The 12,513-nt window shown below is 40.6% G+C and overlaps 1 protein-coding gene across 1 annotated transcript; it reads right to left on the minus strand.

Annotated features, from left to right (window-relative positions):
* Positions 1-11,059: 11,059 nt before the first annotated feature.
* On the minus strand, positions 11,060-11,493 carry LOC118834075 (ATP synthase-coupling factor 6, mitochondrial-like). Its single transcript, XM_036741520.1, has one exon. The coding sequence runs from the start codon at positions 11,478-11,480 to the stop codon at positions 11,196-11,198; it is 285 nt and encodes a 94-aa protein (XP_036597415.1). The 5' UTR covers positions 11,481-11,493; the 3' UTR covers positions 11,060-11,195.
* Positions 11,494-12,513: the final 1,020 nt, after the last annotated feature.

Genomic DNA, 12,513 nt, shown 5'->3' on the forward strand with positions numbered 1-12,513 from the left:
TTTTAGGGGTCTGCAAGTTTTGGGTGCTTCCAAGGTGGTGATCCTGAGAGAAGTATGGTCACTGATTTCCTGGTCTGCAGTCTTGTAATAGCAAGCATCCAAGCATACTCAGGAAGGTGTAGCACCAATGCGATTCCCACAGCGGCTACTATGAATATGCCAGCATATTTCTGAATCACAAAATATAACAGACTTTCTCCATGGAAGATGAAACCAAAACATATATTCAAGCACCAGAAAGCCAAATACATCATAGTAATAAAGAAATCCATCATAGTAACCAAGAAGTCTATACACTTTACCAATGCAGGGAGCACCACCTCTAAGTCTTCCCTCCATTAGGGCCTTCCCACAAACAAGCTCCCTTAAGCAAAATCAGGGTAGATTTTGGAATGATAGATGGTATTCCAACTAATGAGCTACACAAAATATACCAAAATAAGGGGCTTAATAGCAGACAGATTAGAGAAGTAAGAACTGCTCCCACAAATCCTACAGATCTTGAACCCTTGTATCCAAGTGAGTCACACCTTCAGGGATACTAGGAAATTGGCTAAGCCCCAGCTCAGCTTAAAGAAACACACAGATGGGATTGCAAATCCCACATTAATCTGATTATATATTGGGAAAATGGATCAAATACTGTAACTTGAGCATTGATTGATACTGGGGCAGAGGCCTCCCTGATATATGGAAATTCTGACAAGTTCAGGCATGGAACTGCTATTACTATCACAGGGCTAGAAGGGATTGAAATATCAGTCAGACAAGTCAAACTGATGATGAAAATTGGAAAATTACCTAAGAAATTATATACCATGGTCATTGTATCTATTCCCAAATACATCATTGGAATAGATATATTAAGAAGTATGACTCTAAATTTACCTGAGAGGAGATATCAATTTGCAGTAAGGAAGATAGAAATTAATAGTTTTAGTAGGAAAAATAAAAATGGACCCAATCACTTTACCTGAACCTTCTGAAGTAATTACTTTTGAAGCAGTATTGTGTGCCAGGTGGGCAAGATGAAATTGCCAATACTATAAAGAAATATGTTGAAGCAGGAGTGTTAGTCCCTACAACCACTCAGTGGAATAATCCTGTCTGGCCAATCCAAAAAATCAGATGGGACATGGAGAATAACAGTAGATTACAGACAATTGAATAAAGTTATTCTTCCCTTGTATGCTGCTGTTCCAGATACTGTTACCTTAATGAAAAGGATCCAGAAATATGATGGGATTTGGTACGTAGTTATTGATTTGGCCAATGCTTTCTTTATGATCCCAATAGACTCTAAATGAAGGGACCAGTTTGCTTTCACATGACAGGGCCAACAATATACTTTTACCCAACTGCCACAAGGATATCTGCCTAGCCCAACTATTTGTCATAGGATTGTGACTGAACATTTAGATGAATTAAAGCTACCTGGTGTACAACTTACCCACTACTTAGATGATATTATGCTACAGGGAGAAGATATAAAAGAAGTAGAGAAAAGTTTGATACAATTAATTGAACATATGAAAAGCTAAGGATGAGAAATTAACCCTGCAAAGATTCAAGGGCCAGCTCAAACTATAAAATTTTGGGGGATACAGTGGAATAAGGGACTGCAAGAAATTCTCCCACAAGCTCCACAAAAGATTCAAAATTTTCCTATCCCTACCAATAAGAAGGAGGCTCAAAAGTTCATAGGACTGTTTGGATATTGGAGATACCATACTGCACATTGGGGACAGATTTTGAAACCCTTATATACAGTTACTAGGAAAAAATATGAATTTGATTGCGGACTTGAACATAGTAAAGCTTTTGAAGAAGTCAAGGCTGCTATACAATTGGCTCTAAATTAATGGCCTATGTAAAATGGCTCAGTGGAATTACAAGTGATTGTACAGGATGAATATGCAAACTTGTGTTTATGGCAAAAACAACAAAGCCAAAATGTACCCTTAGGATTTTGGTCTAGGAAACTTCCTTCATCTGGAGTTCAATATACCCCTTTTGAAAAGCAGTTGTTAGCTGCATATTGGGCTTTGGTACACACTGAACAACTGACTCTGGGCCATGAAATAATATTGAGGCCTGGAATCCCAATTACAACCTAGGTAATGGGTACCCCAGCATCTCACAGAATTGGACATAGGGAAGAGGTTACCATAATTATTCAAATAGCTCTAAATAGGTTTAAATTAGATTCAAAAGAGATCTAAAACAGGCAAAAGTAGAGTTTCTGCTCTACATGAATCTATAGTAAACATAGACACTAAGTGAAATGATACACCCCCTGAACCAAGGCAACAGTTGGTACACTCCTTGGTAAAAATGGAATGAAGGATATGATGGATTGTTTGAAGAACAGAAGAAACATGCATGGTTTACTGATGGGACAGCAAAATATTTGGGCCACAAAAGACATTGGAAAGCAGGAACCTATAACCCATGTACTAAGTGGATTTTGGAAAGTACTAGTATAGGTGAAAGTAGTCAAAATGCAGAATTTATGGCAGTATAACAAGCTATCGAAACAGAAGGAGGGCAGTGTCATATATTCACTGATTCATGGGCAGTAGCTAATGAGTTAGGTACATGGATGCTCATGTGAAAAAATCAAAATTGGGAAATTCACGGTAAACAAGTTTGGGGCACAGAATTATGGGAAGATATATGGGACATGTCTTTGGTTACTAGTTTGTAGATGCTCACTTGGCCCTCACTATGCCAGAACATGAGTACAATGCACATGCTGTTCAACTAGCAAAGATTGCTACTGAACACTGTCCCTACTCTGACATGAACTGATGATCTGGTACTAGTAAAATGGGTCCACCAAACAGCCAGACTTTTAGGGGTCCAGGCCACATACCAGTGGGCACAAGATTGAGGTATTAGTATCTCTTATTCGTTGTTGAAAACAAGTTGCAGAAGAATGTTGTACATGTCAACTGGAAAAGGAAGGAACTGTTCCTTGGGTAGTAACTGGAGAAATAGCAAGGGGAAAAGTTCCAGCCCAGATTTGGCGAATAGGTTATATTGAACCACTACCCCAAGACAAAAGAAGCAAATTTATATGTACTTGTGTTGACACCTCTTCAGGTCTACTAGTGGCTTATCCTTATAAGAATGCAACTCAAAAGAACAATCGTAAAACTCTAGGTATCATAAGTCTGTATTATGGAGCCCCAATGCAGATTCAAAGTGACAGTGGGTCACATTTCAAAGGTAATTAAATGAAGAGATATTGTATGCTAAACAATATAGAGTGGATATATCATATTCCATATCATCCACAAGCATCTGAGTTAATAAAAAGAATAATGGATTCTTGAAAGAACAGTTAAGAAAGTTAAGTTCTAATAATTCATATCAACATTGGAAGGATAATTTGTTCACTACTTTACATAATTTGAATAATAGACCTTTGGGAGGAAATAAACCTCTAGCCAGAATGATCACCCCAAATCTGCAAACCAGAAAACAGCAAACACATAAGATCTCAAATACTGAGTATTGGACTGTGAGGGAAGATGTCCCACCACAGTATCCAGGAATACCTGATTCAGCAGGACATGATTTACATTGTTTAGAGGACTTTTGGTTGGATAGAAAAGAGATAAGAAAAATCTCTACTGGGATATGTATGAGAATCCCTAAGAATCATTTTGGACAGATATTACCTAAATCAGGATTAGCAGTTTGAGGAATACATATATTGGCTGGAGTGATAGATTCTAATTATCAAGGAGAAATTATTGTGACATTCCAGAATTTAAGTGAAGAACTTACACAGTTTTGTAAAAATGATAGAATAGTTCAATTGATTACTATTCCTTGTGAAACAATACTTCTTCTAGAAATTGACCCTCCTTCCAAAATAACTATCAGAGGAAATGAAGGGTTTGGTTCTACTGATAGAATTAAATTGGGAGCTAAACTATGTGTAAAATGTCAGCAGACAACGTTCCAAAGACTGTGGAAATTATAGCACATGGGAAGGATAACACTTCAGGAGAAGATGGTTTCAGAATTGTACCCTTGACTCATATACTCTATCATGAATGAGGCTATGATAGTCTCCTTGTTTATTTTTGGCTTTTTGTCTTTTAAGTTTGTTTGCTAGATTTGTTTCCTGCAGGCTTAGTACCACCTACCTGCAGATGCCTGATCACTGGATGTCACCCCTGGACCTGTCCACAACTGTGATGTGTCATCCTTGAACCTGTCCACAACTGTGATGTGTCATCCCTGGACCTGGCATCAACCAAACTCCTGATGCCAGCTAAAGAACTGACCTCTTGAATAAGAATATTGAACTCTTGGGGAAGGGACAGCTCTATGTCCAATTTCAGCAGGAAGAAGCTATGGAGGATGAGAGCTTTGCCCCTGACCCCAAGATTTTGAGCCCCATTTGTTCGAGGGGGGAATAATGATATTGTTTTATAGGCTTATCTTGTGTTATCCCTCTTTTATTGTTGTAAAGTTCTGTTGACACCAGTTATCCCAAAACTCCTATTGACCTATGTAATGGAAAAGAAAAATCTTGGGGCCAAAAATAATGGTAATTTAATTTGAAGATCTTTCCCACCCATTAATAAGCCCACATGACCTGCTTATGTCACAGGAAGCCTAAGTCACATGTAGCGGGAGGAGCTTGCTGAATGAGAACAATTGGAAAGGTGGAGCAGGAAATGCTCAGAACAGTTAGAGTTGATGGAGAGAGTAGATGTGTGCTAGCTGTGCTGTGAGTGCTTGTTGGTGGCAAGGCCCCAGCAGGGGGCGGGAATGGTCTTGAGATGGAGCCATTCTCTGCTCTGTTAATGTGTATTAATTTCTTTGCTGCTATGATGGATTGGACTTACTGGTTTTGGGATCTGGTTGTCTGGTGTCTGAATAAATGGTTTACTTCTACCTTCTATATAGAGAGTCTCTTATATTTGCTATACAGAACTATATAGGTATATTTACAATTATTGTCTATATTGTGATTATTGCCTTGCTGTTACAGGAAGTTTAGGGGTAAATGGTATCAACAGAACCGTACAACAATATAACCGGGATAACACAAAATAAACACATAAAAAAATATATTAGGGTGGGGCTTGAGCACAAGCTTCCCATCATTCCCCCCTCAAATGAATGGGGCCCAAAATCCCTTGGGGTAAGAGGTAAAGGTCTCTTCTTCTATAGATATTTCCTACTGAAATTGGACATAGAGCCATCCCTGCCCTGAGAGGTCCCATTCAAAGGGTCAATTCTTTAGCCAGCAACTGGAGCTTGGTCTATGCCAATTCCAGGGGTGACACAGCACAGTCTTGGACAGGGGATGACATCCAGCTCAGGTGGTCAGGCATCTACAAGTAGAGGGAACCCAACCTGCAGGAAACAAATCTAGCAAATAAGTTGAAAAGCCAAAAAGAATAAAGAGAAAACAACTAGAAGCAGGGTAAATATGGGGTCAGTCATGCTTCTGGAGTACATGAACTCACTAAAACTGTATTAATTCCTATCTTCCTTACTGCTGTGCATTTCTTTAATCTGAGCTGGGGCTTGGCCGATTTCCTATTCTTCCTGAAGGCATGATGAAATTTGGATACAATGATTCAGGAGGATCTGTAGGAGCAGTTCCTACTTCACTATTCAGTCTAATATTGTTTCAACAATCCAGCTAGCAGCTGTTGTGGGAGTGTAAGACCAACCCAAGCCCAACAACAAGAATGCTACCAGCACGCTGTAAAAGCACAGGTTCTTTTGATCTGCTTAACTAAGGAAAGCTACGTTAAGGGATTGACAAGCTTACTTTAATTCAGCATACAAATATCATTCACTTAGTTCAGGGGAAAAGACCAGCACACTGAACTTCAGAGCAAATTACAAACAAATTACAAACATCAACAGACAGACCAAATACAGATTCATAGTTACCAACATCTAGGTTCAGCCCGGGAGCTCATGAAAGGGGCTGGCCCACAGTCACGCACACCGCCACTGCTGTGACTAAGAGCTCCAAAGAAGAGAAAGCCAACCTCTGGTTTTATATCTTTTTCAGGGTCAGGGGTGAGTCACACATGCGACTCACCCATGTGACCTAAAATTGTCACAAAGAGGCAACTTAAACCCATGTGGTCTAAGAGCCTCTGATGTCCCAAACCTATCACTCAAACTCATGTGTAAACTAGGCCCTCCCCTGAGTTAGCCCCACCTTGGGCCCCACCTTAGTTACCAGTCCACACCCACATAGGTTTTACACCTAATAGGGGTTTGGGCCTGGGGCTTAGCACCTAGTAAGACTCAATGAAATACACTAAATTACCCAAAGGAAACAAAAGCCAAACTCTTCAAGGGCACTTGGTTGAACTAAGTGCTAAGAGCCCATTTTGCTTACCAACACAAATATTAAGTACCTTTTCTCTCTACATCTTATATAGCTCATTAGTTGGAATACCGTCTATTCTTCCAAATCTATCCCTGCTCTTAATAAAGCAGCAAACAATTCTTTCATTGTTAATGTATTCTGACTTTGAATCTGCTGGCTAGTTGCTCTTCTCTCTTGAGGAAATTTATCTTTTCCCCATTCCCCTAAGTCACTTAACTGTGAAATCTTATCTAGCACCTCTCAAAGAGGGGTCCTTATTTCCTCAATTAATAAAGTCAGAACTGGGTTCTTATAAGCAGGAGGAGCCATCTTCACTATTATATGCCTGTGAGAAACTGTTAAGGGAGCATTGTGATACACATCTGCATCTCTAATCATAATTGTACTCTTCATTACCTCTTCCTTTAACTTTCTCACACAGTCTATAAGTAAATAGGGTCTATCTCCACTAGGCCATAGAGTCAGTAGGATACTGTTTGTTGCATCCTTTTGCAGCAAAAGCTAACAGATTAGTTCCATTGTCACCTCCTATGGCAATCCCTAAAATCTTGCTGTACAAAATGATTCTGACTAACACCTACAAATTTCAAACAATCTATGTTATCTATTTCTACTCCTCAGGACCCTTCATCACTGGTTCTCACCATCCAAGATGCTAACAATTCTCCCATTTTGGGGGTGAATCACCTCAAAAATATCTGTTACCACCTACTGAGTAAAATCCTCAATTATTTCCATTAACATTGTGTACTGCCCCACCCAGTTCTCCTGCTTCCTTCTTAGTATTGGATGAAGGTCTGCATTGCTAAAAGCCTCCTCATTTAACTTTGTTTTGTTTTCCTCCCACGCATCTTCCTGGCAGGTGTTTGGGCCCCAATCAAGCCTAGCCTGTGCAAGAGCTGCATGCACTTTCCTTTCCTTAATTTTTTTTGCTTCTTTTTCTGAGCTAAATTCACAGCTGCTTTTTCTTCTTCCACCTGAAACTTTCTATCTTGCTCTTCTAAAGCAAAAGTTTGAAAAGTGTAGCAGAGAAAGATCCTCATGCAAATCAGCTAACTCCTTTTTCATTTGAACCTTTTCCTCCAGTAATTTGTCTCTGCTTTTACATATAATACAATACCTTGTTAGCAAGGCCCAGCCTCTCCTACACACCCCTGCCATTTCTTTCCTTGAAAACATCTTTCTAAATCTCTGGGTGCTCCCTTCTGTAGCCTCAGTTCCCAGTTTTCACAAAGTCCTGTGCGTTTAGCCCATTCTCTTGCCAGGGAAGAATAAGGTAAATCCTCCCATACTGGGATATCCACTTCCTTCCCTAAAGCCTTCCTGTCTTCAAGTAGACGTTTTATATTTTGTAATCACATCCTTGTCACCAAATGTAGCGCCAATGTGATACCTATAGCAGCTGCTATGAATATGCCAGCATATTTCTGAATCACAAAATACAACAGACTCTCTCCATGGAAGATGAAACCAAAACATTTATTCAAACACCAGAAAGCCAAATCCATCATACCAACAAAGAAATCCATCATAGTAACCAAGGAGTCTATACACATTACCAATGCAGAGGGCACTACCATCCCCAAGCCTTCTCTCTGTTACAGACTTCCCACAATGAACTCCTTTAAGCAAAATCACTCCTTCTCTCACTCACACTAGCTGCTCTATGTCTCTCTGCCTGCCTCCCCCTCTCCAGCCTCCAACTCCTTCCATCTCTCTCTCAACTGTGACTCCTCCAACTTCCTGCTCCGCCCCTTCCTGCTCCACCTGTTCAGCAAGCTTCTCCCACCACAGGTTCATATGACTCAGACTCATGCGACTCAAGCAGGTCACACAGGCCTATTAATGGTTGGGAAAGATCTTGGGGCCAAACGTATTGTTAATGGAATGGGAAGATCTTTTCCATCCATTAAGAGGCCTATGTGACCTGCTTGAGTCACATGAGTCTGAGTCATATGAACCTGTGGTGGGAGGAGCTTGCTGAACAGGTAGAGCAGGAAGGGGCGGAGCAGGAAGTTGGAGGAGTCAGAGCTGAGAGAGAGACTGAGGGAGTTGGAGCCTGGAGAGAGAGGAGGCAGGCAGAGAGACATAGAGCAGCTAGTGTGAATGAGAGAAGGAGTGATTTTGCTTAAAGGAGTTCATTGTGGGAAGTCTGTAACAGAGAGAAGGCTTGGGGATGGTAGTGCCCCCTGCATTGGTAATGTGTATAGATTCCTTGGTTACTATGATGGATTTCTTTGTTGGTATGATGGATTTGGCTTTCTGGTCTTTGAATAAATATTTTGGTTTTGTCTTCCATGGAGAGAGTCTGTTGTATTTTGTGATTCAGAAATATGCTGGCATATTCATAGCAACCACTGTGGGGTATCACATTATTGCTACAGATGGCCTACTAACACAGGTTCTTTGATCTGCTTTCAAAGGAAAAATAGATTTTAAGGGGGTCAACAATCTTACTTTAATCAAACATATATATCATTCACTTAATTCAGGGAAAAGGTCAGCACCCTGAACAAAGAGACAAGAAAAGAAAATACAGAGAAAATAGCACAGATCAACAGATAGATCTAACCGTCTCACCAAAGCAGTACATACATAGTTACCAGAGAGAGAAGCACCAACCTCTGGGTTTTCAAAGCCATGGGGGCTCCTTAATGGTTACCCAGAGTCTTTTCTGGCCAAACCAAATGAACATCCTTCCAATGAGTGAGCCCCCATAGTAAAACCTCACCTCAGAGTATATATACCCTTCTCAGAAGCAGAGGGCATCACAACCCTCATTACTCAGTGCCTAATTAGAAATTAGCAAAAGGTATGAGCCTTACTACAAGAAATGTTCCCCCTAAGAGAAGTCCCTCCCTCAATGAGCTCCACATGAGGCCTATTAATGGGCAGGAAAGATCTTCAAATCCAATTAACATTACAGATTTGGTCTTTACCTGGGAAGGTTGCTGACTCCCCAAGGCCACAAGCACTAGCACCCTTCTTTGCTTTGGAATTGAGAACAGGGTCCCTGCTCCCTTGTAATTGAACCCAAATGTTCCTCTCCACCCTGGAACTGTGGCACAGAACTACTTATGGGCAATATAGTTGCCAATCATCACCAGCTGTACCCAGTTCTAGCGAAGGATCCCTCGTAATCTCTGACCAGTCGTCTGACACCCTCAACATCTCTGACCTGAGAGCTCTTAAAGGTGCTGCTGCTGCCGTGGTCACTGTTACTGCCCCTTTTGTATTCTGGTTAGGCTTCTACCCTCGTGTTAAAGATGTCTCCTGCCAACCTCCTAAGTTCTCTTAGGCCAGAAAAAAATGTTCCATCCTGGCCTTTTGTTAACTCTGCAACTCCAAAATATGATTTGAAGCATTATTTTAAAGTTTTTTGAAGGAGAATGTCAAGAAAGTTTAGCTGAGTTGCTGCCTCTAATCCACCATTATGGCTTTGACCCATTGTCAACAATTATTAAGGGACTATTGCACATAGCTAGCCATGGCACTGGGGGGAGGAGAAAAGTGACAGTTGGTAAAATTCCACAGCATATTGTAGCTCAGTTATGCAAACATGGGAGAACAAAATGGATGAACAAACAACATTCACCGTAAAACTTTAGAATTTCAAGTTGTGACCCTGTGAAGAAGGATCACAAAAAATTGTCAGGGTCACATTGGTAAAATAAGTGGCCACTTTTGCACTGTATTTGTGCCATGAGGGTAACGATAGGGAAAGTTCTTGTCCATACCCTTCCCTCTTGCTGCTTGATTGCTAAAATGACTGAACTTCCACTAATAGATATTATTTCTTGGTGGGTTGTACTTGAGGCATCCTCTTTCACAATATAGACATGCTGAGAGGGATAATACACTTTGTGGTCAATTGGCTAATTTCACTTCAACTAGCTCAGATCAGATCACTGAGAAAATAAAAGAGTCAATAGTTCAGTCAGCAGAGGAGACAAGGTAGTACCATGGACAGAGAATTTTGAAGCATGGAAAGCACAGCTAGAGAAGAGCAGCCCGGATAGCATATATCAGTGTGGTAACTACTAGTCAGGGGTTTGAGGAAGAAGAGTTTCAGTGTGGTATCTAGTAGTCAAGGGTGTGAGGGAGAAGGGTTCAGAAAGGGACAAGAGATGGCATCACAGAGGAGAGTCACCTATTTTAGCTATAGCCTCCTCTTTTTTAATCTCACCTGATACCTCCTAGAGGAAGCCTTTGCTCATCTCCCTAGTTGTCAATTTCTTGCCTTTTTCAGATTATCTTGCATTTATTTATCTGCTTGCATATTTTATCCCTCAGTGGAATACAAGCTCCTCAAGGGCTTGGACTATTTTACATTTTTGTCTTTGTACCTCCACTGCCTATTAATTTATTTTTCACATAACCACAGCTTAATAAATGTTTGTTGATTTGAATTGAATTCAGTCAATCAATCAACATTTATTAAGGACCTAAGATGGGTCAAGCACATTGCTGGGCGCTAGAGATACAAAGACAAAAAGGAAACAGTTTAAACCCTAAAGGAACTTACATTCTTTTGGGGAAAAGAACATAATCAAAGATGATATCTAGGTTTTAATCCTGGGTGCCCAGGAAGGTGGTAGTATCTTCCAAAGTAATTGAAAAGTAGGAAGAGAGGGGGAGTTGTAATATCAATTGAGTTCAGAATTTCTCACTTTTTTTTGAAAGTGAAATTAAAATTTATTGTTACTATTGATTAGTTATACAACTAATTCCTGACAAAGAATCAAACAGCAATATACACTCCATAGTGAATCCTCAAGATGAGGGTTTAGGTGCCTCTTCAAATTTGGGTTCTTCAAATTTGAATTGGGAATGTATTCATATCTGCTTTACCATACATCTGCTTAAGCTTGAATAGTTCGCTGTCCAGATCTTGTTGATATTCAGGACCTATATCAACAGGTCCTCCAGCTGTTTGTCTCTTGGATTTATATTCTCTAATCTTGTCTACAAAGAGTTTTTGAACAGGATCAAGTTCCTTGTTAAATGCAACAGCTGTAACACCAATGTTCCTTCGAAGATACACCAAAGTTGCAGACTGAACAAGAGATAAAAACCTGGAGAGCCTTTTAAGAGCCATGGTGATCCTGGCCCGATAGTTCTGTCCCAGTCACCTTGCAGCCGGGCCGCACTCCCAAGCACTTGAAGCCACCAGCGTCCCTTTCTCACTTTTTTAAAATGATTAATTAAGTGTCTTTGAGTCTTACTAGGTGCTAAGCTCCAGGTTCAAACCCCAATTAGGTGTTAAACCTATGTGGGTGTGAATTGGTAACCAAGGTGGGGCCCCAGATGGGGCTAAATAAGGGAGGGCCTAGTTTACACATGAGTTTGGGTGATATGTTTGGGACATCAGAGGCTCTTAGACCACGTGGGTTTAAGTCACTTCTTTGTGATGATTTTAGGTCACATGGGTGAGTCGCATGTGTGACTCACCCATGACCCTGAAAAAGATATAAAACCAGGGGTTGGCTTTCTATCTTTGGAGCTCTTACCCACAGCAGTGGTGGCACAAGTGATTCTGGACCAGCCCTCGTTGTGAGCTCCCAGGCTGAACCTAGATGTTGGTAACTATGAATCTGTATTTGGTCTGTCTGTCGATGTTTGTAATTTGTTTAGGGCTCTCACTCTTGGTGGCGTTTGGAGACTCCCGGGCAGCTGTAGTTAGAACCCTTCCAGCTCATAAACCCGGATGTTAGGACTTTGTTAAACTCTGGTAACTATGTATTGGGATTTGAATCAGACAAGGTCTGTCTGTTGATGTTTGTAATTTGTTTGTATTTGTTCTGAAGTTCAGGGTGCTGGCTTTTTCCCCTGAACTAAGTGAATTGTATTTGTATGCTGAATTAAAGTAAGCTTATCAACCCCTTAATGTTGCTTTCCTTAAAAAGCAGATCAAAAGAACCTATGCTTTTGCAGCATACTGGTAGCATGCTTGTTGTGGGGGCTCTGTTGGTCTTTCACCCCCACAATAGCTGCTAGCCAGATTGTTGAAACAGGGCTTTAGGGGAATTAATGAGTTCTGTCTTGTACATCTTGAATTTAAGATACATAAGGGACATACAGTTTGTGATGTCCAACAAGCAGTTGGAGATATGAGACTGGAGGTCAGGAGA

The sequence above is a fragment of the Trichosurus vulpecula genome, chromosome 1, assembly GCF_011100635.1.
Source record: "Trichosurus vulpecula isolate mTriVul1 chromosome 1, mTriVul1.pri, whole genome shotgun sequence".
NCBI lineage: Eukaryota > Metazoa > Chordata > Mammalia > Diprotodontia > Phalangeridae > Trichosurus > Trichosurus vulpecula.